Source organism: Neurospora tetraspora (assembly GCF_033439725.1).
Source record: "Neurospora tetraspora strain CBS 560.94 chromosome Unknown B0H65scaffold_4, whole genome shotgun sequence".
Taxonomy (NCBI): Eukaryota; Fungi; Ascomycota; class Sordariomycetes; order Sordariales; family Sordariaceae; genus Neurospora; species Neurospora tetraspora.
Window position 1 is genome coordinate 3,042,371 of NW_026944386.1, and position 27,797 is coordinate 3,070,167.

The 27,797-nt window shown below is 53.1% G+C and overlaps 7 protein-coding genes across 7 annotated transcripts; 4 read left to right on the forward strand and 3 right to left on the reverse strand.

The window, feature by feature from the left end:
* Positions 1-129: 129 nt before the first annotated feature.
* On the reverse strand, positions 130-3,668 carry B0H65DRAFT_201363 (uncharacterized protein). Its single transcript, XM_062821795.1, has 3 exons — positions 2,649-3,668; positions 1,548-2,504; positions 130-1,407 (listed from the first exon to the last, which is right to left on the reverse strand). Exons 1-3 carry the CDS (start codon positions 3,436-3,438, stop codon positions 554-556), a joined length of 2,601 nt encoding a protein of 866 aa, XP_062681887.1. The 5' UTR covers positions 3,439-3,668; the 3' UTR covers positions 130-553.
* Positions 3,669-4,806: 1,138 nt separating this feature from the next.
* Positions 4,807-6,454, forward strand: B0H65DRAFT_201451 (putative ornithine CARBAMOYLtransferase precursor). The gene is made up of 3 exons (XM_062821797.1): positions 4,807-5,384; positions 5,491-6,178; positions 6,269-6,454. Exons 1-3 carry the CDS (start codon positions 5,028-5,030, stop codon positions 6,310-6,312), a joined length of 1,089 nt encoding a protein of 362 aa, XP_062681888.1. The 5' UTR covers positions 4,807-5,027; the 3' UTR covers positions 6,313-6,454.
* Positions 6,455-6,770: 316 nt separating this feature from the next.
* B0H65DRAFT_426310 (putative acetolactate synthase small subunit precursor) lies at positions 6,771-7,825 on the reverse strand (the record flags this gene model as incomplete). Its single annotated transcript, XM_062824624.1, has 2 exons — positions 6,771-6,951; positions 7,014-7,825. 2 exons carry the CDS (start codon positions 7,823-7,825, stop codon positions 6,771-6,773), a joined length of 993 nt encoding a protein of 330 aa, XP_062681889.1.
* A 1,048-nt stretch (positions 7,826-8,873) lies between these two features.
* On the forward strand, positions 8,874-10,948 carry B0H65DRAFT_427085 (uncharacterized protein; the record flags this gene model as incomplete). The annotated part of the gene is made up of 8 exons (XM_062824664.1): positions 8,874-9,090; positions 9,152-9,369; positions 9,550-9,571; positions 9,634-9,686; positions 9,748-9,912; positions 9,965-10,599; positions 10,651-10,870; positions 10,925-10,948. 8 exons carry the CDS (start codon positions 8,874-8,876, stop codon positions 10,946-10,948), a joined length of 1,554 nt encoding a protein of 517 aa, XP_062681890.1.
* Positions 10,949-11,297: 349 nt separating this feature from the next.
* Positions 11,298-13,511, forward strand: B0H65DRAFT_426607 (uncharacterized protein; the record flags this gene model as incomplete). Its single annotated transcript, XM_062824639.1, has 4 exons — positions 11,298-11,327; positions 11,809-11,892; positions 12,074-12,144; positions 12,236-13,511. 4 exons carry the CDS (start codon positions 11,298-11,300, stop codon positions 13,509-13,511), a joined length of 1,461 nt encoding a protein of 486 aa, XP_062681891.1.
* A 6,764-nt stretch (positions 13,512-20,275) lies between these two features.
* B0H65DRAFT_201718 (AEX-3 domain-containing protein) lies at positions 20,276-24,422 on the forward strand. The gene is made up of 2 exons (XM_062821798.1): positions 20,276-23,654; positions 23,715-24,422. Exons 1-2 carry the CDS (start codon positions 20,462-20,464, stop codon positions 24,179-24,181), a joined length of 3,660 nt encoding a protein of 1,219 aa, XP_062681892.1. The 5' UTR covers positions 20,276-20,461; the 3' UTR covers positions 24,182-24,422.
* Positions 24,423-25,060: 638 nt separating this feature from the next.
* Positions 25,061-27,741, reverse strand: B0H65DRAFT_425385 (OPT superfamily oligopeptide transporter; the record flags this gene model as incomplete). The annotated part of the gene is made up of 5 exons (XM_062824573.1): positions 25,061-25,135; positions 25,224-25,718; positions 25,786-26,328; positions 26,461-27,542; positions 27,666-27,741. 5 exons carry the CDS (start codon positions 27,739-27,741, stop codon positions 25,061-25,063), a joined length of 2,271 nt encoding a protein of 756 aa, XP_062681893.1.
* Between the last annotated feature and the right edge of the window lie 56 nt (positions 27,742-27,797).

A 27,797-nucleotide genomic window follows, 5' to 3' on the forward strand; every position in this document is an offset into this window, starting at 1 on the left:
TTTCATTATTTCATATATATCTGCAATAGTTCACATTCTCTTCTTTTCCACTTACTTCTTGGACATTATGCTAGGTGCAGCAGTGGTGTAGTTATTGTTCTAGGGGTCGAGCTTCTCTGTGGCCGTTAGCAGGATTGTGTCGTTCTCCAACAAACAACCCCAAAGGCCAGCCCCTTTCCCAGCTTCAAGGTCCAGTTGCCTTGGCAACCAAGCTTTCTAGGAAAACGAATAAGACGGAAGTGTTTGATCCAATCCGCCCTTTATCTTGGTCATGTATTTATAGTGACAATGTATAGTACTTTCTAGCAGCCCACCGCTCTATGTGCTCCTACTGCTCCCTTGCCCATCGTGCTAGCAACTTTGTTACCCCCAAACAACGCCGGTAACTCCTATACATAACCCAGTAGACAAACTCAAGTATTCAATGGCAGATAGAAAAGAGACAGGAGACCGAATGAACAGCCCTTAAGCAAGATTCCAACCCAAAACATGAAGACCAAGCAAGCAAACTGCCCTGAATCCAAATCATAACCAAACCTCACGTATCATTTGCTCACAGTCGGACGCTCGCCCCTATTCCCCTTCCGATATACCACAGCGTCTCTGTCCAGGACCCAATTCTCACTGCGACAGTAGCTTTGGCATCAAGCTTCAGCCTACCACCAAATGCCTCCTTCACCTTATCACGTCCAACCGAGTCCAGAGACCAGTCCACCGGCAACCTAGGCGTGGTGGACACCCCTGGAGGGCAGCCAAACGGCGAATCGTACTTGATCCGTCCAATTTCCTCCGTGTGATTGTACAAGGCCGTAGCATTGATGTGTTCGATATATATCGTATTTCGTGAGAAGGGCGAAGCTAATGTAAAAGTTGCCGTCGAGGAAAATATGTGAAAGGTCGCGCCCCGAATAAAGTGAGGAGCCGTGTCATTGGTGCTGCCGTCACCATCGTGTCGTCCACCGTCATTGTCGCCAGGCACGCTAAGCCTAGGCATTGGGAGAGTGAAGTTGAATTTTGACAGGGCTTTACCCAGCTCCGGCTTTGATGGGATAGTGCCCGGATGTGTCCTAAGCGTCACGGTTGTGTTGTAGCCGGATATGTACTGCGAAATCAGATCCCGGCCTATTTGCACCCCATCTTCTCCGGCCACAGAAGGCCTCCATATTGCCGTCACTTTCAAGTTTGTGTTGTTTCCACGGTTGATGGTCAATTTCTTTGCGCGCGCCTCGCCGAGAACAGTTCCGTTGTTCAGGATGTAGATGCTAATCCAAGGAATGTAGGCCGAGTATGGCGTAGGGTTAGTTACGTTGACTGAGGCCTGGAGAGATATCGAGACAGGACTAGTATCGACAACTTCCAGGTTCCCAACTTGAGGCTGCATAGAGCCGAGAAGATCGTTTCCAAGGGCTAGTGAAGGAGCGAGACGTTAGTTTTCTGAAATGTCCATGGAGTATGCGTAAGCGAATGGTGGATAGCATCAGCAAGGGATGCGTTTCCGCCAACAGCAGCAAGGTGACTGACAGAATATCATTAGAAAAGAGACGGACGTTTGAGCGGAATTCTGCCCTCCGCGGGGACACCCTTCACCACAAATTGTCCAAGAATTGTATGTACGCCAACGTCGACAAGAGCGCTAATGTCGAGAATGACATTGACGTCACCAAATAGGAGGGCCTGAATAACGTCGGTTAAAACATCGTCGTCGGTAACCTTGAGCGGTGTATCGTGGACGCGTGATGTGATCTCAATCAAGTTCTCTTCGCCAGGACCGCCTTCGATTTGAATGGAGCTGGCTTTCTCATCAATTTCCAGTTCGCCAAGCTTCCTAGAGTCATAAAACACATCCGCCTTGGCTTGTACACTGGAGACGTTCAAGCCAATATTCAGTTCAGATGGGAGGGCTGCCAAGGCAACGATAGTGCCCGATACTTTGGGGTTCGAATCGGGGTCATCGGGATCTGCCAGCGGGTCTGGCAAGGAGAATGATACGTCCGTCAAAGAGAAGTTACGAATCAAGTCGTCAAAGGATCGCTGCGGAAGAGGTACGGGGACCGTAACACTGGAGATAATATCTCCTATCCAGCCGGGGGCCTCTCCACCTTGATCTTTCTGACCTCGCACAAGAACGGATGCAGGCTGACCCGCAAGGTAGGCTTCAAAGAGCTTGTCCAACGGCGACATGGTTCCACCAGGGCAAGGACGGATAAGGGGTTCTGGCAATTCCTCGACAATGGAATGGGCGGTGACTTCGACATCGGCTTCCGGCCTAAGGGCAATAACATCGGTTACGGCGGTAGCGACAGAAACGGCCGGGCCATGCTTCTTGCATCCCGGAATCAGGATCTCGAACTTGAGCGCGGGTACGTCAAAAGCAACTGGATACGGGTTAAAGGTGGTGACGGTAACGTCGGCTGCCATTCCTTGCTTATCACCGCCGGGTAAGGGTCTCTCTTCAAAATTAAGACCGGTAATGTTGTAGGAGGGGAGCGGGGGCAATTCCTTGCCTACAAATAAACGTATCAGCATGGTATTCAAGGTCATCATGGTGGAAGGACACGACGTCGGGGCATAACAGATGTTTGTTCTCATTTAAAAGAATGACTTCTCGCCAAATAACAATGCTGCGAAGGGACGGTAGAGGGATTGACCTTCAAACTCCATTGTTTCCGAAACAGCGTGTGTTCCCAGGGGAATGTTGAATCTTGTCTTGACCGTGATATCCGTCGTTCCCCGTACACGAATTGTATCCATCTTTCCGCTCAAGAACTGGTTCGCAATGATACGAATGGTATCGGCATCACCAGGAGCCAGATCGGCAACGATGTCAAGCTCAGTATTGTGGCCATTCGCGATGGTAATGGTCAAAGGAGGGAGGCCAGCAGTTCCGAGCAACATGTTGTCGTGATCGATCCAGTAGACCTGGACCCTCGTCTCCTCTGTCGCCAGCTCTTTGGCCAGCCACGTGGTGAACTGGCCGACCCGTCTAACATGGACATTCTTGACACGCTGAGCATCAAGCCGGAAGTTTGCTTGGATGCGCGCGCGGACACCGTCGGTAGTGATAGATTCGAGCGCCAAGTTTGTCGGCTCGATGACGATAGCCTCCTTGGCATATTCCTCAACCGCAGCTGGAACAAAAAAAGCGCCAATAGCGATGGAGGTCGCGAGCACCATCAACAATAGCGCGGCGATAATGGAGGGCCATCGCGTCGACTTTGGTACTCCATCTCCAGAATGAGAAGCCCCAGCGGAGGCCAAAGAAGCTCTGTCTGGATCATCGCGTTCTCCGTTATAGCGTGGCGTTGTATTGGACGTCGAAAGTAGAGGCGTAGATTCGAGTGCTCCGTCGGTTAAGTCGGCCAGCGTCTTGGTGTCCCTACTGCTTGTCGACGCCGCGAGCAGAGGGGACCGCTCGGTTTCGAAGTCGGAAGACGACATGTCGAAAAGATGGTGCTGGATTCGGCACTTTTTCTCTCATGGAATGAAGTGTAAAAGCTGAAATAGGCAATGAGTCGATGAATGGAGAATGGATGGTTCAAAGAACACCTCGTTCGGATCGCGGCAGACGAGCAATGGCAGATCAGAGCTTGGACGCTCCTGCGATGACGACACGGACGAGATAAACGGTCGGGTGTTGGCACTGAGGTAGCTAGGTTACTCAAGGGATGAAACAAACAGATAAACTAAAAGAACATGACGGAAGATATAGTAGGTATCCAAGGGAATGGATGAGATTTAGGATAGAAGAATGGTGTTGTAACAAAGCAGGACGGTTGGTGTTTCATCGAGGTCGAGATTGAGGTTGGGCTTGGATACCTTATCACAATCACGAGCCCTGCACTAACAACACGATGCGTGAGCTGGCACTATTCTACAGGTCGACAGTGCCTCCATGCAGTTAGTGCTGCACCAAAACTGCACCAAAACTAGCGGCTTCTAGTGGGCAGCTGTCCGCAAGGCTGCCCTGAAGCGATTGCTTGGCTCTTGGCACTTTGGCTGCCCTGTGCGTGACCGGGAATGGGTTGATTGGCTCTGCCGTGCCTGCATGGCTCTTTGCTTGACCTCCGGAGCCGGAACACGGAAGGAAACTCACCCTCCCGCGACGGGACCGGTGATGGTTGGATCCAAATTCCACAGTGGATGGATGATGGCACGGCATTGCACGGATGGACTGGACGGAATGAGTGGAGCCGCAACCCCGAACATGGAGAAGCCCAGCCCCGGCCTGCCCAGAGGCCCCAGACATCCCACCGGCATGTCCCGTCGTGGTGTGGAGTGAAGCTCAAGTAACCAGCCATTGAACAGGCTCCAATTCGTCATCCCTGCATGTATCCGTTTTCACGCTAGGGTTCTTATCCGCGACAGGGAGCTGTGACTGGACTGTTTGACTGTGACTGTTGAGGAAGTGAGTGTTGGAGTTGCGGGAGTGTCAGTGTGAGCACCTCCTCCATCATACCTCAACCCCCAAGAAAGCTCCCAAAAAAATAGAAGAGATTGGTACCAGAACCGGTATCGGTCCAGTATAAAAATCAAAATGTTCTCATTGAACTTTCAACTTTTGGCTGTTATCTTTTGGCTCAATTGACCTATTCCCTGCCATTAAGCACATCCCTGCAAGGACCCTTAACAGTGAGCCACCTAATCGTCTTGCTCTTTGCGTGTGGATTTGGCAAACTGGGGAGAGGCTATTCCGAAAGTCTGGGGCTGCTCGTGCATCGTGTATCTGTTCGCCTAGCGAAGGCAAAAAGAGAAAGGACGAAAGACCAGGGTTTTTCGACACAAGCGGGTACCTGTGAAGAGTCACGGTTCGCGAATCGATTCATAAAGGAAGTGGGAAGGGCCTTGATAAACACTACTGCAGCCTCTTTCCCCCCGGGCCACTCTTCTTGACTCACTCACTTTCCAACTTCTCTCTCACAACTTCATCTCTCATTTCTCAAGATACCCCATAGCACTTTTTTCTTCGTTTGATATTTCTCTCTTTCCTTGTCCACACCTGATACCCATTTTACCTCACCATCGCCATCATGTTGTCCCGGGCAACTACTCGCATCAAGTCCGCTGTCGGACAAATCCAGGCTCGCTCTGCGTCCAACAACGCCGCCAGCAGTGCCCCTCGCCATCTTCTCTCCATTAGCCAGCTTAGCCCCGCCGAGTTCTCCAAGCTGGTCCTCAATGCTTCTGCTTACAAGCAGGCCACCAAGGCCGCCTTCGCTGCTGGCCCCGGTCAGGTACCCCAGACTTTGGACGGCAAGCTAAAGGGACGGACCGTGGCCATGATGTTCAGCAAGCGGAGTACCAGGACCCGCGTCTCGACCGAGGCCGCTGTGGCCCTCATGGGCGGCCACCCCATGTTCCTCGGCAAGGATGACATCCAACTGGGTGTAAGTGTTTAACTACCGATGCCCTATCGTCCTCATCCTCCTGCCTAAAAGAGACATGTATATGCGCAACGACCAGAACATCGATCACTAACGACACCCCCCACAGGTCAACGAGTCTCTCTATGACACTTCCAAGGTCATCTCCTCCATGACCTCGTGCATGGTAGCCCGCGTCGGTCCTCACTCCGACGTCGCCGACCTGGCCAAGGACTCGTCGGTACCCGTCATCAACGCCCTGTCCGACGACTTCCACCCGCTCCAGGCCATCGCCGACTTCCAGACCATCCACGAGGCCTTTGCCACCAAGCCCGCTCACGAGGCTAGCCTCGGGCTCGAGGGCATGAAGGTCGCCTGGGTCGGCGACTCCAACAACGTGCTTTTCGACATGGCCACCGCCTGCGTCATGCTGGGCGTTGACATCGCCGTCGCCTCGCCCGCCGGCTACGGCATCCCCGACCGCATGAAGCAAATCATCCTGGGCGCCGCCAAGGGCGTTGCCAAGCCCGGCAAGCTGATCGAGACCACGGTCCCCGAGGAGGCCGTCAAGGACGCTGATATCCTGGTCACCGATACCTGGGTGTCCATGGGTCAGGAGGCCGAGGCCCAGAAGCGCCTCAAGGCGTTTGCCGGCTTCCAGATCACCAACGAGCTGGCCAAACGCGGAGGCGCCAAGCCCGGCTGGAAGTTCATGCACTGCTTGCCTAGGCATCCCGAGGAGGTTGATGACGAGGTCTTCTATGGTCCTCAGTCCTTGGTCTTCCCCGAGGCCGAGAACAGGCTTTGGGCTGCTGTCTGTAAGTGAAGCAATCAATGTCCCCCTGTCCCAGATGTGAGACACACGGTAGACAAGCCTGAGCTAACCACCTTTGTGTTCTCTTACCTAGCTGTCCTTGAGGCTTTCGTCGTCAACAAGGGCAGGATACTCTAAGCAAGAAGTCACATGACAAGGTTTCTTTCTGGTTGCATCTTGATTCCATCCACTCTTCTTACATCGTAAGCATATCATAGTAGTAAGGCAGGCGTTGTAATCCATGGGTCAGGGGGTTTGGTTGGTTGGTTAATGTACGATATTCTCGTATACAAACAAAAGTTCTTGCTTTTTTCTTCTTCACACACGCCGGTTCCTCTTATTCTATCTAGACGGGCAAGAGAACGAGGGAGAAATGACAGAAAAACAATGAAGGATATTTTGATGAAGTTGCAAAGATTGATCAACTACTTTTGTTGTGTTTTTTTTTTACGCCGCTGCAACTATTAGAATGGGGGAGGCACATAGAGACAATTCTGCGAAGTGCGTAAAATAGGGGACCAAATGACCAATCCAATCCACAACTCCTGGGTAAATCCTTTCCATTTTTCCCTTTCCATTTGCACAACACCACTCGTTTAACCAGGGGGAAGCTGGCTGGCATCAACGACGTCATCGGCCTCCTTCACATGGGTCTCCTCGCCGTGCTCGTAGAGAGGAGAGCGGGGAAGGGCCATGAGACCGGTACGGGCAGACTCAAGAATGCCGAAGGGGGCAATGAGCTTGAGGAAGGAGTCGATCCTGACGGGCTTCGCGGAGCTGTGATAGAGTTTTAGTAAACCTGACAATAGCGTGAGACTAGGGGGTTATTTCAAACTTACACTTCGACAATGCAGCTGTTAGTGCTAATATCCAATACCTTGCCGCCGAACTGGTGGGTGAAGTATGTGATGCTCTTGAGATGCTCATGCTTGTGCCTCAACGCCTCGCTGGCAATCATGCGGCTGGGGTGGAAGTCCTTGGCAGTCTCCTCCAGGCTGTGCTCGCCGCCATTCTCGAGCTTGCCGGCCTCGCCCTCGGTGGCCTCGGCGGTGATCTCGCGGTGGTGAGCGAGAAGCTCCTCGAAGTACTCGGGACCGAGAATGTTGATCTTGGCCAAGAGCAACTCTCTCTGCACGAGAGCGGCCTTGCTGTAGTCGAGAACGGCCCAGACGGGGACCAAGTCCTCCAACTGCCTGCGCGCCTGCTCGACGACACCGTCCTGACCGGTCAGGACGATGGTCATGCGGGAGAGGTCATCAACCTCGGTGTTGCAGACAACGAGCGAGTCGATGTTGAAGCCTCTGGCGGCCAGAATACCCGAGACGCGCGACAGCACACCGGGCTCGTTCTGGACCAAGCAGTTCAGGATGTGACGCTTGGGAGGGGCGAGCGAGGGGGAAGGAGTCTCGTAGAGGATGTTGGAAACGGCGGCCTGGGCGGACGACCAAGCAGGAGGGGCGTCGGCAGCGGGAAGAGGCGCATGGCGGCGACGGATGGCCTTGTAGGCAATGGCAGAGGTCGAGCTGCTGTGGGAGCTGTACCGGACGCCAATGGCCGCCGGAAGAGACTGCCGGGCGACGGGAGCGGCATCCCTTGCCTTCGCCGATATCCGGCGCAACGGCGCGGACATCACGAGGCTGCGAGACGCCATGGTCGTCGCGAGTGTGATGTATAGAGAGAGCGGAAGATGCTTCACTGCCCCTCGTGCGAATCAATCCGGAGCCGACGAGTAACGGATGCTGCGGTGGTGGTGAGCTGGGGGGGTGTACAGATGGAGGTATGGGATGGATTGGAGGATAGCTACGAGGTCAGGAAATGGATGGATCAAACCCACTGGATATGTTTTCACCAGCCGCTAGTGACTCACCCGAGAATCGGAGCTCGATGGAGGATCAGTGATTAACACAGGGCTCTAGACGTGGCTCCAGGCCTTCGTTGCTAGCGGGATGCACTGACGATGTGACCGATGTGACCGCCGATTGTGGAGGCCGACATGGATTGACCAATGTAAAAGAGAGGAGGGTGCTGCCGTCGGGTCTTTGTTCAACCCAGCTTATCGGTATCGTAGCTTGACGAAGTCGGCAAGCCATTGAGACAGTCAGCAGATTGTCTCAGCCATGTTGGCCTAACATGTAATGATATGACCATTGTATTCAGATAGAAAGTGGAAAAGTCGAAACCGGAGCGCAGACATCCAAAATCGGTGTTGCTCAACGTCTGAAAGATCCGTCGACCAACTGTACTTTCCAGAAATTCAACCCGGACTGGACGCCGTGCACCTCCATGGCCCGACGAAACTTGAGGTGCCGCTTCCACTTCTGCAATCCCATCCCGTCTGCAGGCCAAAGACCCACAGCGATGTTGGGTCCAACTGGAAAAGCCAATCATAGTCGAACTTGGCGCTGGCCAGGGCGCGCCCAACGCTCCACGTCTCGCAGCCTCGTGGATTTTTACGAGTCTCCACAGCCAACCCTTTCCCTTTGACGGGACAAGCTTGAACGTCTCATGCACGGGCTGGTGTCTTCAAAGGTCACGGTCCAACTCCAACCGGTCACATCGCCTTCAAAGAAAGTTCAACATTTACTTACTAGACATCCACTGATCAATCCTATTCTTCGACGCCACAAACCACGCCTCGATTAGCAGCAATTCGACGCAGTTAACAACCCAACCCGCTACCCGACCAAATCGATCCAAAGATGGACGACGCAGAACGCCGCAGCGCGAAGCGCTCTCGCTTTGACCAAACCGAGCCCGAACCCAAGAGAGTATCACGCTTCGACCGCCGGTCTCGTTCTCCTCCTGCGAGGAAGCCGGACTCCGGTCGGGATCGCGACCGCAGCCCTCTTTCGAAACCCCGTGATAGCGCGACTCCCGATTCCACAAAGCCAGCAGTTGACCCTGCTGCCGCCGCTGGTATGCCTTTATCTCACTACTCCGAGGCCTGCAAGATGAACTGTCGCTAACCATTCTGTAGCTGCCGCTGCCGCACGAATCCAAGCCCAGCTTCAGGCTCGCAAAGGAATCCAACACGTCGATGTCCCCCCCGTTCGATCTGCCGGTACTAGAGAGGGCAGTGTCCCCGCGAACATCAACGGAGAGATGTACATTTCCGATGGAGACTTCATCAAGGATATCGAGGTCAACGATCTTCGCAACAGATATCTTCTGACAAAGGGCTCGACCCAGAAAATGGTAATTACCCCTTGGTTAACCCACTGATCACATGTCAGCTCTCGCAAGGCCGCATGTCTTGTGGCCTTCTCCGTTGATGCTGTACAATCTTGTGCGGGATACTCTTGCTTACAGGAGGCACGATAGCTCGCGCAGGGCCATCCACATTTGCAACTGCTGACCTTGGCTGCTTGAATATAGATCAAAGATGAGACTGGTGCCGGTATGCCCGCCTTTATACACGTTATGCTTGGAGAACTGTTCATTGACCGTTTTCTTTTCAAGATGTCACCACTCGCGGTAGCTACTACCCAGACAAGAGCATGTCTACACCCGCGGTATGTGACTTCTTTTCGAGACTGGCCTACAAATGCTCATCGCTAACGTACTTGACTTCAGAACCCCCCGCTGTATTTGCATGTCACGAGCACGACCAAGGAAGGTTTGGAAAAGGCCGTCGCCAAAATCGAAGAAATGATGAAACAGGAACTTCCCCAACTCGTTGACGAACGTCGTTTCCGCCGCAGGGACCAGGAACAGGTCGAACGTGATGAATACGGTCGTGTAAGTTTGAAGCCCCCTCAGCTATGTCGACTGGGGCTAACGTGTCTACAAGCGCAAATGGCCGGAAGAGAGAATCCCCATCAATCTTGAACCCGTCCCAGGATTCAACCTCCGCGCCCAGGTGGTTGGCCATGGTGGCGCTTACGTCAAGCATATCCAGCAGGAGACTGGCTGCCGTGTCCAAATCAAGGGCCGTGGCTCCGGTTACATTGAGGCATCAACAGGCCGCGAGAGCGACGACGACATGTATTTGCATGTCGCTGGGCCCGATCCCAAGATGGTGGAGAAAGCCAAGGAGCTTTGCGAGGACCTGATGGAGAACGTTAAGCAGCAGTATGAAGAGTTCAAGAGCCGTCCGCCCCGCCAGTACAACGGTCCCAGGGATTACCGTGATCGGGAGCGGGAGCCCAGAGGTGGCGACTCTTACCATGGGCGTGGCTACAACAACAACAACAGAGATCACCATCATGGCGGGCACCACGACAACAGCCACCACAGCAGCTACAACAACTCGCCTGCTCCTGGTGGTGGCCCTTCGGTCGCGCCCCCTACTCCTACGGCTCCTGCCGCGGCCACGACGGATTATGCTGCCCAATATGCCCAATACTACGGCGGCGCTGCCGCTGCTGATCCTTATGCTGCAGCTGGTGCGGCTGACCCATATGCCGCATATGGTGGCTATCAAGCGTAAGTGAATTCCGACCTTCGAAAGTGATAGCTTGCTAATGGTTTTAATAGCTATGTCCAACTTTATCAACAGTGGTATGCCGCTCAGGCTGGACAGGTAACTCCTGCTGCTGCGGCTACTGGTGTCCCCGGTGCCCCCGGTGCTTCGGCATCTCCTCCACCTCCGCCTCCTACTGAAGCAGCCCCCCCTCCGCCCCCTCCCCCATCGTCTGCTGCCCCTCCCCCACCTCCGCCTGGCGGTCCTCCCGGAATGTCTGGTGGCTATAACGCGGTATGTAAAGCTCCATGTCATGACTATCACAGGCTTAAACTAACCTTCTTTCAGGTCCCCCCGCCCCCTGGCCTCTAAAATTGGAACGTTGACGACATTAGCAGCTCAGAAAGCCAGCGAGTGCTTAGGCTTAGTGTTTAGCCTTACATTCTCTTACAGCTGATGCTTCGGCAGGGATACGAACTCCAAAGAAGATAAAAAGAAATTGGCTTAAGCCAAGGGTAAAGATTGTTGTTCATTGTTCAGGATTATCTCATCACACTAGGCTGCTGCCCAGACGAGGGCCGATTAATTCTTATAAAACATGACGAAGTGGTGGCACACTGACTCATTACAATAGCGACGCAGTCCCCGATGAGTGATGTGGATAGGGGAGGCAATGTAAGACGTCTCTAAACGCTTCATTTTCTGTGACGTTTTGCCAACAATGCTGCACAGGTTTCTCTCTTTTCGGTATGTTATGAGCGCATAGTTGGACTCGTCGGTTATAGAGATGCTGCTGTTATTGAAGTCTAGGTCCAGAAGTGGCGAAGAGTTTGAGACGGACGCTTGACCAGGTAGGTAGATGTTTGATTCGTTTGCTAAAACGATGTGCACAGTCAACATCCCCCGACCTTGTCTAAGTTCCGGGTTGATAGGGTTGAGTTGTTATGCTGATGATTGGTACACTTGGTCGGCCTTTCATATCAATGCTTGCGCTTCAATATCTCTTTAAAGCTTCTATGCTTCTTTTCATGTAAGTGTCTACAGCTAAAGGGTGGTAACAAGACTTCTGCAGAGGAGAGTCAGCACACAAGAAAACAAATAGGGAATAAGGAATGCATGTTAACTAGACCACTGGTCGAATTGCTGTCGTTGTGAACGGCCTCGTGCTTGTGATAATAGCAACAACAGCTTCAAAATGATATGGAGGTAACGGGTACCTGAAGCAACAGAAGACAACCCCTGAAATTCACAATGAGGTCTCCCTGCCGCCCGCGTTTCGGTCTCCACTCAAGCTCCTGTGTGGCCCACACCTGCCCGTAGCTTCGGCTTGGCATTACGTCCGTTCACATTTCCCCAAACGGGACACAAGCGGGAGTTCCAGACTTCAACTCTTCTGAACTTCTTCAGAGTCTCGCCAGAGTCTTGTCAAAGACAGTTTGTCGAACAGCTAGGAATCCGTTACAACCTGGTGATTATCTCTATGTCTTTGTTGAAGAGAAGATGAGTCACCAACGATTCCCTTCGCATGAGGTCAAGGAGCCGCATTCAGTGTCGCTCAAGGTGTTGAGGTAGGTTTAGTCGCCCGATGATTGATACCGTCGCATCTTTCCTATGTCTCTTTTATTCGAGTAGCTAATCCATCCGATCTTCAACTTCAAGGTTATCCCGACCGTCGCTGGTGCCGCAGTTCCCACTTCATCCTCCAGTGATTCCGCCGTCCTTGACCTCTCCCATAGCCGGCTCCGTGCCCGCAGCCCTTCCACAACGCCATTTACCACCCCTACCGGCATCGCTCGCGTATAGCCCGCTCGGTCCGATCAAGAAACACGGAGAAGAGGCACAGGGATCTGAAAGCGCAGGCGGCGAAAGGACAAGAGATGGATACTACAACACCGAGCCCTTCATCCTCTCTCCCATCGTCAACCTCCCACCCTCGTTCGGGTCTGCCTACGTAGGCGAGACGTTCAGCTGTACTCTATGCGCAAACCACAATGCTCCGCCGATCGGAGAGGGCGGCACCAGTGTGAAAAAGACGATCCGCGACGTCAAGATCGAAGCCGAGATGCAAACCCCTTCGGGGCAAACGACCAAGCTAGTCCTGGTTGATACAGCAGGGGATGATAACGCCGGGTCAGGGTCATCAGCAGCGAATACCGACAACGACAACGCCATCATCACCAGTAGTAACGCCAGCGGGAGCGAAGACAACAATCAAACAACAGAGACACAGGCAGAAACAGAAACAGTAGCAACCCTCGACCTCCTCCCACCCAACACCACCCTCCAAAAGATCCTCAACTTCGGTCTCAAAGAGGAAGGAACCCACGTCCTAGGCGTCACGGTATCGTACTACGAGGCCACCGAGACCAGCGGGCGCACGAGGGCGTTTCGGAAGATGTACCAGTTCATCTGCAAGCCGTCGCTGATTGTTAGGACGAAAGCCGGGCCTTTGCCTTCTTTGCCTCCTGGTAAAGCGGGGAAAAGGAGGAGGAGGAGATGGGTGCTGGAAGCACAGTTGGAGAATTGTTCTGAGGATGCGATTCTTTTGGAGAAGGTCAAGCTGGCGGAGGTGCAGAGGGGGTTGAAGTGGAGGGATTGTAATTGGGCGGGGATAGGGGTAGGTGGTCAGGGGGAAACAACAACTACCGGTGAGGGGGAGAAGGGGATCTCTCAACAAGGTCATGGTCAAGGTCCTCCTCGACGACCGTTTTTGCACCCGGGGGAGTCGGAACAATTGTGCTTTATAATTGAAGAGAAAGATGGAGGAGGAGGAGACGGAGCCGAACAAGGGGGAGAAGAGGAGGCGGTTGAGGTCGAGGAGAAGAATGGGAGAATAGAGTTTGGAGTCATGGCGCTGGCGTGGAGGACGGAGATGGGTAATAGGGGGTCGTTGTTGACGCTGAAATTGGGAACTAAACATGTCAAGCCTCGATGATAGCGGTAGCGGTAGGCCGCTGGCTGGCTGGCTGGCTGAGTGAGTGAGGTGAGACCGCGGGATGAAAAGTGTGGTGGGAGTGGTGTTTGGGATATAGTACTACGGCTAGCTTTCCCGTCGAGCGGGATTCCATGCTTTGCCTCGATTACATATCCTTTCTTGTCCCACCATGAATAGGTTGCTGCTAGGGTGGAAAAGGCGGAAACACTGATGATGAGTGCCATGCAGATTGCCTGTTTACTTCTGTTCTAGCAAGGTATTTTGTTACGTACGACGGGATGTGTGCTACTAGCCAGTGGCGTCGGTAAATGGCGGGTAGATGCTATCGACGGAGTACATTATCTCGCTCTTGCGGTGAACACGGTGAGCCGTTCAATCTCTCTGCGTGTCTTTCTTTCTCCCGTCTTGAGATCCTCTATTCCAAACATTCCGGCTTTCTATGTACGAATCCCGGAAACTTCAAGAGACAAATTCAAACAAAGATACCCTCCCTCAAAACACCGCCGAACCGTATTTGTTTGACAGGGAGTTTATGTTCTCCCCCGCGATATCGGTTCCCATGCCTTCGGGTATGTAGCTCTACTCCGGACGTCTTTCTCATTCAAACATCCCAACTGTCAGGAACGTAGTATAACCATGGCCCATGCAACGGGGTCCTACCTAGATACAATCCAATGATGTATCCTGGCGAGTCCCATTCAGTGCTGCCTTTTCGTCAGGGTTCTCACATTCCAGGGCCCAGGGACGGGCGATTTCTCAACTTGAAACCCACCACCCGCTTATGTCCGAGAAGTCTACCTGGTCAAATCAAGTCAAGTCAAGTCAAGTCAAATCAAGTCAAGTGAATTGATGTATGTTCGCTGATTTACAAATCTCTCCTTCTTTTCTGCGTACACATATGTGTATGATGCTTACGCATGAAAGAGAAGCAAGCGTGTTATTGAGTTGTTGTTTAGTACTTTGCGCTTTTTGACCGCTTTTGTTTTTCCATTTGTTAGTACCAACGCAACTAATTGCGAAGCACCGTTAAGGAGCTAAGTAGGCCTCGAGGTAAGGTAAGGTAGGTTTCAGAGGCTTCTGAAAGAAAGTATCAAGACTGTTAATGGCTGATGCAAGATGCGAAGCAGAAAGAACCCCCTGTCAGTAAGCAAACATAAAATGTCAAAGCCATGCCATACCATGCCATGCCAGCTCAGCATCAGCATCAGCATCAGCCTCAGCCTCAGCTTTTTGATTCTCTTTCTTCCTCCGGTGTTGTTCGTTCGTTCGTGTTTGAAAATGTAATCTGGAAATTGTAATGATGGAGGAACAAGGCGACGGGGCTGTGTACATACAGCCTCGAACTTGATACAACCTCACGTTAATGCCGTAATAATGCTCCGCCTTGCTGAATGGGAACAAAAAAGGGGGCGAGGGGGGATGAAACAATGTCGTTGTTTACGATGACTTACATGACATGACATGAAGGTGTGAGCCTGTAAGCTGAAGTGAGGTGACACCACGCCATATTGCCATGTGGTATGATGAGGCTACTTTAAGAGGTGTTCTCTCTGGGGTAAAGCGGGAATTTTTTTGATCTTGCGGTGAAGAGAGGGAGACCGGGAGACCGGGAGAGGGGACCCTGAGACCCTGAGACCCCGAGACTTCTGTTATAATGCTGGGGGTTTTTGTTATTTATTCCCAGTTATCTGAAATTCCAAAGGAGGTTTTCTTGTTCGAGACTTGAATATGAGGGTGGTAAGAGGGTGAGGTGAGGGTATAGTTGATGTTGTTATAGTGTAATGTCTAAATGACGGGTAGATAGGTAGGTATAACCAAATATGAATAAAAAAAAATTATGATTCCGTCTCTCGTCCTGTTTGGCTTTGGCTGATCTTGGTTTCTGAGAAATCAATTTACTTTTTCCCTTCCCGTTTCTCGGACACACAAAGTAAATCGGACACACAAAACCAAGATGAGTGCAAGCCCGGGCCCGCCGGCCGGCTATGTAATAGCAATTTGCTTTGTATATGTCGAGACAAAATTATAGTACGTCGATCATAAGCTTATCTATGCTATATTTACTTTAACGTCTGTATGTACTTTGTACCCTTTTCTCCATATGCGGAGTTTTTGTTCCTGAATCATGATGATGATGATGGTGATTGTTGTTAAGATAAGTTTCGGGATGTTCCGGGTTTTTTTCTCATCTCTTTAATTATGTTGATATTGTACCATTAGTAGGCCAGGCTCCGTAATTCGCATGTAAAACTCGCTGCGAGGAAAAGGGAGCACAAAACGGGTTTGATTTTGTGCCCACTTACACATGTTGGCCCTCTTGTATTCAAGGTTGTACATCTTCTTTAAGACCTTCTTGTGTATCGTAACATTTCTGTTTCACCCTCTTCCCCCCTTCCGCCCGTTGTTCCCGAACAAAAACGTTTTACGGTAAGGGGTCCTGGCTGGGGCAAAGGGGGATTGTGATACGGAAGCATGCCGGGGTAAGGGAAGCAAGCCCTGGTATTTTGGTGCCGCAGAAAAGCGGTTGTGCTAGGCATGGAAGTAGGTAGGGTGAAGAACCGTTGAAAATAATGGGAGGATATACGCAGGGGCAGTTTAGAGAGATCTCTGCTTTTTTTCGGGATCCATGCTTCCAGAATTTGACGAACCTGTATTGGTGATCTGTTGGGCACACAACTAACTACATCCTTGTGTCTGGTTTGTACCTCCCCGGTTTGGATTCAAGTACAGTAGTTCTGGGATATGCGAGTTCCTGAAAAACGTAATAAACCGTAATCTAGAAGGGAGGCAAATATTCGGCGAGTCAAGCGGACCGATCGATCTCGATGCTTGCTCCTTGACGAGGGTCAATGAGCTGCACTTCAAGAGTAATCCAGAAAACATGGGGTCCATCTCAGTAGATGGAGGACGGCGACCAGGTTTCTTCAACTGATGATGCTATTCCCGGAACTTACCATTTTCCATCCCCACAAAGCAGAGGACATCACGAGCCTCAACCACCTTGGTGGCCAGTCTAGTCCGGTTTTCGGTTGACGGACTCCAGAAAATATCAAGGTTGCATCCGATTATCTTGGTATTGCTCATGAGCGAAGCAGACAGAAGCCTTTGGGCTTTGGGCGAAGACTTCTGCTAACCTCCGTACAGTATGTACTTTTGGATGTGTGGCCTCTGTGTTCTCTTTTGTCGGCTTCTATGTGTGGAAAGCAATCAGCACCTAGAATGGTAGCACATGCATGACAGGTCTTCAACCTGCGACACGGCCTTTTCGGCTAGATGTTCAGATGTTACGGTGGACGAGCCGCCGAGTCTCCGATTAGCCTCTGAAAAAGGGTTGGGAAGCCCGACGGGTAGTGGAAGAAGTTTGCCTGAGGAGCCGGCGGGCGTTTCATGGAATGGCTATCGGCAGCCATGGCCGAACCGAACGAACTGATGCTGTTGGGCTGCGATCATGTATCATGATGAATTCCCATACAGTACACGGATCTTCTCATCCACACCTGGCTTGCTGCTGGTGTGGGTCATTGCTCGATGCTAGGTTGTGTGTTGTATGGACGAGATATCATCCTGTCAGCAAATTGCTTCGAAGACACCGATTTGGAGACAAGAAAGTTGACCGGCCAGAAAAAGAGACCAGACAGAGAGAGAGGCTCAATCGAGCCCCTGCATCGTGACTGGACCTTTTCTGGGTCTGGTTACCCACTAAAGAGGACAACCCCTGACTGTCCCTCAAGGGACTCATTCTCCCTGACAGGCTGACCGGCCGGCTTGCAAGCCATTCCCAAAAGGAACAGGAAAGGGGGGCCCGTTGAGGGCCGTTCATTTGGGGATGGTGGAGAACATCACCAGAGGAGGGATCCATCCGATCCGTTTTCTGAGGAGAGAAAGCCTCCCGTCGATAGTTTGCGACTATTTCAGGTTCCAATTCTCCAGACCGACGAGCAAGCGGCGGGCAGCGGCCGTTCCAGGCTTTGCCTCGATGAGGCATCATCCCTCCAAAAGTTCTGGGGGTTGCATTCTGTGATGTTGAATCCATTGAGTGGCCATGAGGGTTCGAAAGCGACGTGACTTGCAGAGGCACACGACAGGTTCGGGCGTCATTCTGGGTGCCATGTGGCAGACAGCTTTGGGTAACTTGTGGTCAGAAATCGGGTTCTTTGGCCCTTTGGTCCTACCTTGCACCGCAGTATCGACGCGTGCTTCAGATATGGAGATGGATCATCATCAGTATGTGGCGCCTGTCGCCTAATCGTGAAGGAAAGAAGATGTCGCCATGAGGCACAGCACAGGCACGACATTATCACTGCTTGGTGGACTGTAAGTAATATGGCATCCATTCCTGCCATCGACCGATTCGGGCACGCTTTGGGGCACGATTTGGGGCCTAATCTAACCACGGAGATTCCGTATCTGGAGGCGTTGCTTTCTCAGGACCAGCCAACCCGTCGAGCCGTCGGGTTCCTAGGAGGTGACATGCACCTTTTGATCGGTCTCTTTTCTCGTTTGACACTCATCAACAACAAAGAGAGAGATGACTGATGGGCAGGTCCAAGATGGAAGATGGGACAAGCGATTGATCGATCGACGAGCTCCCCTCGTTTATCCTCGCCGAGCTCGCCTACTCATCTACGGAACAGGTTGGTGCTGTCTTGCCTGTCTTTGGACCTGCAGCGATCGACAAGATTACTGCTGGTTCGTAAAGCGGAGGACCCTGACGCTCGCTGTTCTCCCTCGAGTCCCTCTTGTTCTACCGCTAATCCTTATTCCTGTCGGATTTATCCCCACGTCTTGGCTAGTATGACGTGGGGATAAATCCGACATGATAGCAGGTCGTCCGTCGTCCGTCAGGAACGGGCCGAGAGAGGAGAGCACGTCTAGTGTATAGCTAGAACACCCAAGAAGTGCTTTCTCTTAAAATAGTCCAAAATCTAGGTCAGTCTGATGATGTCTTGACTTGGAGACAAAGAAGATGACGACGGCGGGAGTCGGGGTTCAGTATGGGCCTGCCTCTAGCCCCAGGGACTTAAGACAGGGGAAATCAGCTCACGGGCTAAAAGTACAACCCAATTTCACCTAGCGCCATTTGGATATTTTTGAGTCAGGGTTTGCTCCACGATACAAACATGTCACAAAAGTTACAGAGGTCTTCCCCGTCGTCTCTTTCTCCCAGGGGTGGTTCCGCATGTTTGCGGTTGGCGATATCGGCGCAGTCTTGTTGCAATTTCTGGTGTGTGGGTGGTAATCTGGAGGTAAGATAACAACAGCCCGACCTGACCATGAATGAGCCTCACGAACCAGACTCTGGACGGCGGCGGGACGGATATCGTGGAAGACAAGCCGTACCTGAATGTGGTACAGTACCGTACCTGAATCCCCTCGTCCAGTCAGGGCCCGGCGACAGGTGCACATGCGCCCAGGCACTGTCTGTTTAAAAAAGCGCCGTCGACCTTACGTTATTAGGTGCCCATTAAAGACGGGCTAGTGATGCAGGGGCACCACCACCCTGGTCACGCCTCCTGCACCTTCTCGCGACTTTGCAACGGGTCCCTGTAGGAGGAAGCTCTGGTGTTGCAAGGGTGAGCTATTGGGTCTCTTTGATAAAAACAGAAAAAACAAACCACAAGCATTGATACACACACAATCCATGGCTAATACCAATACGAAGCCCTTATGTTGGGGAATGGAAAGTCCAGTTGAGCGAGTTTTTTGGTGGGTTGCGGGACAGTAAAGCCTGGTAAACATACACATAGCCAGCCCACGTGCCAGCCGTAGATAGAGATTGTGCTTGTATTGTTGATGGGGGAACCTGGATGCCGCTCCTTATCATGGACTTTTTTTGGTCATTCGTCCTCCACATGCCCTTCCGATCTGGAGCCCACATCCCAATTCTGCTAGGTAGTCTGTTTTTTTGTCTCTGTTTCTACATCCATCCTCCGTCGTCCTCCATATGTCGGTCTCTCTGAAGCATTCGCCGATTGCGCATACTGTACCAGTCTGCCATCTCTTCTCTGAATAATACCCCGTATGTATCTTACCTTCCCTCACTCCTTACCGGAAGAGTGATATAACCTAACTGAACGGATCGGCGCTTTTGCTTCCCTAGTTTCCTCCACCTTCCATTTTGCATATCCATAGCGCCCTTTTTCTCTCGCGTCTGGCAGCCCGCCCGTCCGAGGAAAGCCGGCAAAGTCGAGGGCCATCGCAATCATTTCACTTTTAGTAGGTCCTAAATATTGTAGAGTAGCGGACAAAAGACCTCTGACAGGCTGACAGCCCCTGGCTCTACAGTACGTCGCACTAAACCCCAAGAGGTCCCAAACTCGACCGCCCAGAAACGAACGTCAGCGGCCCCGGTCCACACTGCCCTATTAGCGCACCCCTGGACTTTTGGAGACCCGTCCCCCGACCCCGTCCCGTACTCTACCCCGTCAATCCGTCCCCGACCACAAGCACGCTGCGAGCCCGCCCCGTGTTGCCCTTCCAGTCCCAGACCGTTACGTCCCTCTTCGCATCCCATCCACTCCAATCCCGTCCTACCTAACACATTACACGGCACCACTTCCGTCCTCCCGTCCATCATCCTGTTCACCAGGCCACCACTGCAACTCGACTGCACCCGACCTGCACCCAACACCGCCTACATCTGCCCCTTGTTCGCCCACGATTGTCTGCATTTACCGATTCAGTTCCCATTACCTCAAGCGCGCCTCCTCCGTTTTCCATCCAAACACCCGTCCGATCCCTCTGAGAGACGAAAGCCCGCGTGCGAATCCCAAGCGCGACACACACAAACCGTGACAAAACACCCACGGCTACCACGAATCGAGCCTGGAGGGGCAATTCACGACCTCGCCTCGGCAAAACATTCACCGATTTTTGGAGGACGGAGAGGAATTCACCAGACACAAAGAGGGGGACATTACAGCTCGGTTCGCCGGTGAAATTGATATGTCATGGATAAATCGTCTTCGCCCCTCGCCGACTACTTCTGGATCGCTGGCATAGAGACCATTATCTATGATGACGACCGACAGGAAGAGAGCCTCAGCGCCTCGCTGGACACGCTAGAAGACACCATTATTGAAGATGGAGAGGGAGAGACCGAAGGAGAAGATGAGCTAGGTGACGCGTCGGGTATTTCCTCTCCACGCGCCGGTGGCCATCCCCGCCATGCTCGCAAGAACTCGGGGAGCCGCTTGTCGGCACTCTCCAAGCTCTCTTATAACCCGTCGCTGTCAAGCGATAATGACATCGAAGGTAACACCAGAAGTAACAGAAGCAGCGCGACTATCCGACCCCTCCCCCTCCCTAACTTCGGCAACGGTAACTCCAACAACAACACCTCCAGTGGAAATGCCACAAAGTCCAGCAACACCAATGGCACCAATGGAAATAACAAAACTTCGCCCGCCGCGTCCCCGAACCCCAACCAAAGACCCATGTTCGATGCCCTCGGCCAAATCCCGATCCATGACGGCTTTCTCTCCGATCTCGACTTCGACAAGGCCCTCCTCAAGTTCGCCGCTGAGAGGGAAAACTTCCTTGACGATCTTACCTTCAGCGCTGGCGCTAAGCTCCAGTCAAGGCCACCCATGGTGAACCCTAGAACCGAGAAACTGAAAGTGGACGACGACCAGAGCGGCCGAAAGAGCCCCCTTAAGAGCATCCGTGGAAGCATCCGCCGCAAGATTAGTTTTAGGGACATGAGCAGTACCAAGAAGCAGCCCATGACTCCCAGAGCAGGTACTAAGCCCACCGAATCAACCCCCCGTGTGATCCCCAACCCGTATCGGGCCTATACTCACCCACCTTTACCCTCAGCCTCCAGGTCACCATCCATCCGGACAGCAAAGCGTCTTAGCAACTACAACTCCGTCATCCCGCCCCCGGAACCCCTGAACGCAGACCCCGACATGCACCCGCTTAAGAGGCGGTTCGAGCCGGTCTTACTGGACAGGTACCCTTCGCGCGATGCCACGGTGGACGAATTGTCCAGGAGAGGCCGATTTCCGGACTACGTGCCCATGTTTGCCTTCCCCAACGACATCCAGATCGTTTCGTCGGACGACCGCCCTCGCTCGACATGGCACGGCTTTACCATGACCTCGGATGACAACTCCAAGATCTATGGAATCTGTATAATCGTTTGGACTGCGCTGGACCCCGAGACGGCGGAGAATGTCGAAAGGAGATGCGAACAATGGCGGCAGAGGCATATGAGCAATGAGGAACGGGAGTTGGCCGCAAGTTTGGGCATCCGTTTGGCAGCGGAGCGTGCTCATTTGTCGCAGTTGCTGTCACAGCTGCCGTCGATTCCTTCGGGATCTGCTGCTAGGGAGTCGCTGGATGAGCAGATCAGCTCGGTCGAGGAGAAGATCAGCTTGATGACGGAGATGCTGAGGCCGCTCAGGCACGGAGCTGCGTCCAAGATCGACGGCCTCACGGCTGGCGAAACCGGCCTTTGGGTACCGAGGGCTTACGGAATCCTTGGCAGGGATCCATCCAAGATGACATTTTGGAAAGAATGGCTCCGAGCTGTCACGGTACCCATGACGGACGGTGCCATCTTGAGGGTTGCCCCAAGCTCTCCCAATATTGGACGGTGGCAGCCCCTTGAACGCTACGTTGTTAACCTGTGCACCGAGGCATTCAGCCCCCTCAGCTCGCTCACACAAGTCGAGCTGGGCGTACGCGAATTGCGGCTTTATGCCCGCAAGGAGGCTGCTAATGAATTGCCAGGATCGCGCAACATCGACATCTATGCCCTGTTCAGATGCTTGTCGCTGGAGAACATTGTGCTCTTGTTCGAGTATGCCATGTCCGAATCTCGAATCATCTTCCTCTCATCCCACACGGGCATGTTGCACCTCGCCTGTCACGCCTTGGCGAACCTGCTGTACCCCCTGAAATGGGCCAGCATCTTCATTCCTGTGTTACCCGCTCGGCTGATCTCAGCCCTCGAGGCCCCGTGCCCCTACATTGTCGGCATTGAGCGGCGATACGAGAACATCCAACTACCCGACGATGACTATGTGCTTGTGGATCTTGACAAAGACATCATCGATGCCACGGCACAGGCCGTCCCGCTCCCGCGCCAACACAGGCGCAAGCTCATGTCTCTGCTGCAAATCGCAGCTCCTCACAAGCTGCGGTACGGTGTGGCAACCGGTCCGCCGCCTTATGCGATCGAGGCTTTCCCCTATGATGCATTCTCCGCAGAAAACGAGGCGCTATTCAACCCGTCAGCAAAGGCGGGCACTCTGGGCAAATGGGTGACACAGAACTCATCCACGTTTGCCGAACCAGATCCGCCAAACAGTATGCGCACTCCCCTGTTCAACGCATTCTCCCAGGCGAGACCAGACTCCGGGCATGGTCGTCCCAGAACCTCAAAGTCAGGCAAAGGGAGCCCGCCCTCGTCTGTATCGCCTGTTTCGATGCACTTCCCCCCGTTGCCCACCACACCCGTGTCGCGCAGTGACTCTGGTTTCGCCGTTGCGGCAACCTTGAGAGAAAAGCGCTCGGGACACTTCGATGAGAGGTCTAGACGTAGTTCGTCTTTTGGTATGGATAAGAATGGACCACCTCACCCACCGCTCCACAGGCCCAGTCTGCCTTTCTTGATCGGGCATGCTCAGAACCTTTCGATATCGTCCATCTCGATCGATTCGCAATCCTCATTCGGAGGCTATGCCCCTTCGACCTATGCGCAGTCAACCATTGCCGCGTCTACCATCATGCCCAACATGATGGTCCAGCCTGTCAAGAATACGGAAAACACAGTCTGGGTTGAGGGTCACTGCTTCAACTGGACTCCTAGCGAAAAGGATTCCATCTGCACCATCTGCGATGATCGGTCGGAGGGTAACGGCCTCTACAGGTGCAGTGGCTGCAACTGTCTTGCCCATAACCATTGTCTTGGATTTGCCTCGTTGGTGTGCCCGGCAGCTTTCCATCCGGATCGCGTTAGGGCCGCATTTATCCGCTGTATGGCAAGCTTGCTTTACACTTATAGAAAGCACCTTGGACGACCTACCAAGGAACAGAAGGCGAATGGTCAGCATTATGCCTTTGATATGGATGGGTTCATCAGGAGTCTGCCCTACGATCAACAGGATTATGCGACCATGCTGAGGGATACTCAAGGTATGTTCTGTCTTATTCCTGCTTTTCTTGCTCAAGTCAAATAAACTAACCATTCCGTAGCGTTTAACGAATTTGTTCACGAACGCGAGAGAATCCCCCCGTCCGACCCCGCCATTCGACTATTCGACGAAGTCATCCTGGCCAAGAAGGCGCGCGGGCGTCCCGTCTTTTCCCAAGGACTCTCCCGTCTCTCCACCATCCGCGCCTCTCACGGCGTCTCCGCTTTTGGGCCGAGCAGCGCAAGCGCAGCGAGACAGAATAAGAATCCGGGGTACCTGAACGACACGTCGGACCATATCTGGCGGACCGCTTCGGTACCGGTGCCCTCGTCGACCAAGTTCAACGACGGAGACAACTACAGGTCCATCGTCACGCGTGTGCCGGCTAGGCTGGATCCCACCTTGATGAAGGAACCAAGGGCAATACAAGGGGTTCCCAGACCTGAGCAGGGCCGGGTGAGGGGGCTAATCAGGAAGCAAGTGGCCAGCATGCTTGGACCGCCCTCCGGATTTCAGGGAGTTCCATAGATCATCAGACCAGGCAGGCAGCACTAGAGCCAGCATATACGGCGCTTTTTGTATGGGCTGAATTGTGTCAAGAAACTTGTAGTAACTGTATAAGTTGTAATTTGCGTTGTGGTTGGTGGTGGTCTAGCGCGGGGAAAGAAAGAAAGATGCTGCTAATAATTATGTTTTTCTTGGTTTTGGTTGTTTTGCCATCTGTTTGGCTGTGGAAGAGAAAGCAAAAGCGGGTGCGGGTGGGAGCTGGGGTTAGGGGGAAAGTGGGAACATAGGGACGGTGGCATAAGGGATTGATATTGAATTGTTTTTTTTGTCTGGGAGAAACACACACACACACACACACAATCACATCACACACAACACACTTGCATCTATGGACTTGTCTTTTTATCTTAGTTAGTACCACCCACGATCGCACATAACATCCACAAGAGAGAGTACAGAAAGAGAGAGAGAGGGAGAGAGAGAGTATAAAGGTGGTGTGGCCCTGTCTTGGTGGCTATAGAGAAGGCATGCACGGGTGGTGGTTTGGGGGGGACGAAGGAAAGCAAAGGAGAGATTGTACATTGGTGTAAGGAGACAAGAAGGGAAATAAATGTTGCATATAAGTGCGAGTCATACACAATAAACTTTCGATACAAACAAATACCACAACGACGGGTATAGACAGTGCTTCCTTAACGGCCAGCCATGTGCGAATCAAACGCAACAAGAACAACAGAAAACTGTCATGCTACTAACACGCTTTGCCATCTACAAGGACAAACACGAACACACCGGCACGCCATGCTGTTTTTGTCGTAAAGATCATGCCTGCTATAATAATCATCGCTTCCCATTTCCGCGAACCCAGGACTAATAATAGACCAACTTTGTTTCCCCAACCTAAAGATGAGGAACACCCGCACTCTGCATGATCAAGTTCACGATACTCAGGAAACCCTCACCGAGGATGAAGCCCTAAAACAGAAAGAAAAGCAAAATATGTTAGCAACGTCCCCCTCCTTCAACAAAAACAGCAAGAAAGGGAACAAAAAGAGAAACTTACCGAAGCCAAAACAATCAACGGCGTATCCTGCCACCCCATCACCCCCTTCCACCACCACCCAAGTAACCCACCAATCGTCCTAGCAATCGTAAAACTCGGCACGTTATACATGCCCACCGCCACCGCGATCCCGCCCGGGATCAACGCCTGCCACCTCTTTCCTTTATCAGCACCAACCTTATCAACAATAACAATCCGCGCAGCAGTGGTGACAGCAAACAGCGCGGCAGAGCCGACAGCCCATTCCTTAGCCATGGGCGGCAATCCTTCGCCAGTCACTAAACGAGCGGTGAATATCCACACGTAGCCCGTGGGCACCTGGAAAAGGGGACCGGGAATGGTGTAGACGACCGTGTAGAGCTTGTAGATGAAGGCGCTGACGATGGCGCCGACGGTGGCGCCGATGACTTGTCCGTAGAACTGGGCTTTGGGGGCGGCGCCGAGGAGGTGGCCTGTTTTGAGGTCTTGCATTAGGTCGCCGGCTTGGAGGGCGCCCTATCGGGTATTTAAATGTTAGTCATCAGAAAGGAAAACATGGGGGGAAGGTGTATACGGTACGCACAGCTTCAGACACAGCTCCAGCAACCAGATTGATCAAGACGCTGTTCTTGTTCGACTGCGGGATGATGAAGGCAAAGAATAGCTGTGCCAACTTGCTGATGCCTGACACCGGGTTCAAATCGGTCTCGCCCAACGCCCGGACGCCCATGATGCTCAACACCAGAGCCATGAACACGGCCGTGACGGTGGCGTAGAGAGGGACGAGGTTGCCAAAGACAAAGTGGATGCAGCCGATGCAGAAGACAATCGAAAGCACCAGCCCGATGGCGACGGTCTTGTCACTGACTTGCTGGTCGGGCGGGGCGTCATCGTATTCCTCTTCCTTTTCCTCTTCGAGATCTTCATGGATGCGATTCAGTCCTGACGAGTGTCGTTGTCTCAACCCGCTGTTGAGGTGGGTGTACTCCTGCTCGTCGTCGTCGGAGTTCGAAGCCTCGCTGATATCGGAGAGTCGTCTCCCTAGCCTTGGTCTCGTCGGTCCTCCCCTCGCCGCATCATTGGTGTTGATGGCCCTATAACCCGACCTCGCCACCGGTCTCCTCGTCTTATCCCCGCGGCCCAGGGCTTCCTTCGCTCTTTGCACGACGCCCCGTCCCTGAACCACCGCCCATTTAACCGCCTTCCTCACTCCCTGAACTCTCACCACCGACCGCCCAGCCAGCCATCCCAAACTAACCACGGAATCAGCCAGCATGATAGCTAAGCTAACCCACACAATCCACCCTTTACTCCCCTTCTCCCAATCATCCACATCGCCCGGCGCCCAGCCCCGATTCTTGGCCAGCGGCGAGAGCACGCCCCATCCGATCACCGCCCCCAAAAGCATGTGCAGCGTCGTGGCGGGACCCATGATGATGCCCTGTCCGACATAGGCCAAGCTGGGATTCAGCGTCCACAACCACGTCGTAGCGAGGTAACTGCCGAAGATGGGAATCGACCTGAGCGCCGGGACGAAGTACGTCGACAAGGTAAAGATACCCGAGACCAGGAAGCAGACCAGCAAGAGGTTGAGATTCCGTCGCCACGAAGCCGAATGCGGTTCCGCTGCAGCCTCTCCCTCCTCTTCCGCCGCGTTGTTGTTGTTGCTGTTGTTGTTGTTGTTGTTGTTGTTGTTGTTGTTGTTGTTGTTGTTGTCGTCACCCGAGCCCGACACAACAGCACTCCCCGACTCCTCCTGGGCCGCCAAGCTCGCAAAAGTCGCCGGATCCTCATGCCTCTCGCTCTCGCTCGCCCTCTGCCTCGTCTTGCCATGCAACACACTAATCAACACGGCCGTACTAAACCCACTGGGGAACTTGAGCTGCTCGCGAATAATCACCTGCCTCCTGAGCGGGACCCCAAACACCACCCCAAAATAACACAACCCCAACCCCCAGACCACCAATTTCCCCAATCCCAAATCCAGTCCGGCCCCCCCGCCTTCATCCTCCCTCAACAAAAACTGCATGGCAGGAATAACCCCCACAAACCCGCACCCAAGCGGCATAATCGCCATACTCCCCGCCACCGTTTGGACGAGGACGTTTTCCACCGGACTAAACGGGAATTTTAGGCGTTGCGTCAAAAGTCTGAAAACGCCGAACCCCATCAGAGAGGCCGGCATGCTCATGATGCTGACCCACCCCGTCTGCAGGCCAAAGTACATGTTGGAGAAGCAGATGATGAGGCCGACGCCCAGGCCGACGAGGACGCCCCGGATGGTGAAGGATTTACCCTCGATGAGGGGGCGGGGTGGGGAGTGAGGGGAGAGGGAGGGGTCTGATGAGGAGGAAGAGGAGGAGGAGGAGGAGGTTGCGGAGGGAGTGAGGGGGGCGTCCGGGTTGGTGGTGTCGGTGGGCTCGGAGGAGGTGGATGGTGGTGCGGCCGGACCTGGACCGGGACCCGGAGCGGGGGACGGAGGCGGCAGTAGCGGGTCGCGGGGGTCCGCTGTCGCCGCCGTGCGCGACCGTTGCGCCATTGCTGATTGGTGGTTTTGCTCGTTCAGAGCCCAAAAGTTGTCGTTGGTCGAGGCTA

Bases quoted from the DNA above. Each gene is read 5' to 3' on its own strand.
- B0H65DRAFT_201451 (XM_062821797.1), top strand. From the start codon at position 5,028: ATGTTGTCCCGGGCAACTACTCGCATCAAGTCCGCTGTCGGACAAATC. The intron at 5,385-5,490 runs GTAAGTGTTTAA...CACCCCCCACAG, and splicing joins AGGATGACATCCAACTGGGT to GTCAACGAGTCTCTCTATGA. The intron at 6,179-6,268 runs GTAAGTGAAGCA...TCTCTTACCTAG, and splicing joins CAGGCTTTGGGCTGCTGTCT to CTGTCCTTGAGGCTTTCGTC.
- B0H65DRAFT_201363 (XM_062821795.1), bottom strand. From the start codon at position 3,438: ATGTCGTCTTCCGACTTCGAAACCGAGCGGTCCCCTCTGCTCGCGGCG. The intron at 2,505-2,648 runs GTCAATCCCTCT...GTTTATTTGTAG, and splicing joins GGAAACAATGGAGTTTGAAG to GCAAGGAATTGCCCCCGCTC. The intron at 1,408-1,547 runs GTCCGTCTCTTT...CTCCTTCACTAG, and splicing joins GGGCAGAATTCCGCTCAAAC to CCCTTGGAAACGATCTTCTC.
- B0H65DRAFT_201718 (XM_062821798.1), top strand. From the start codon at position 20,462: ATGGATAAATCGTCTTCGCCCCTCGCCGACTACTTCTGGATCGCTGGC. The intron at 23,655-23,714 runs GTATGTTCTGTC...ACCATTCCGTAG, and splicing joins CATGCTGAGGGATACTCAAG to CGTTTAACGAATTTGTTCAC.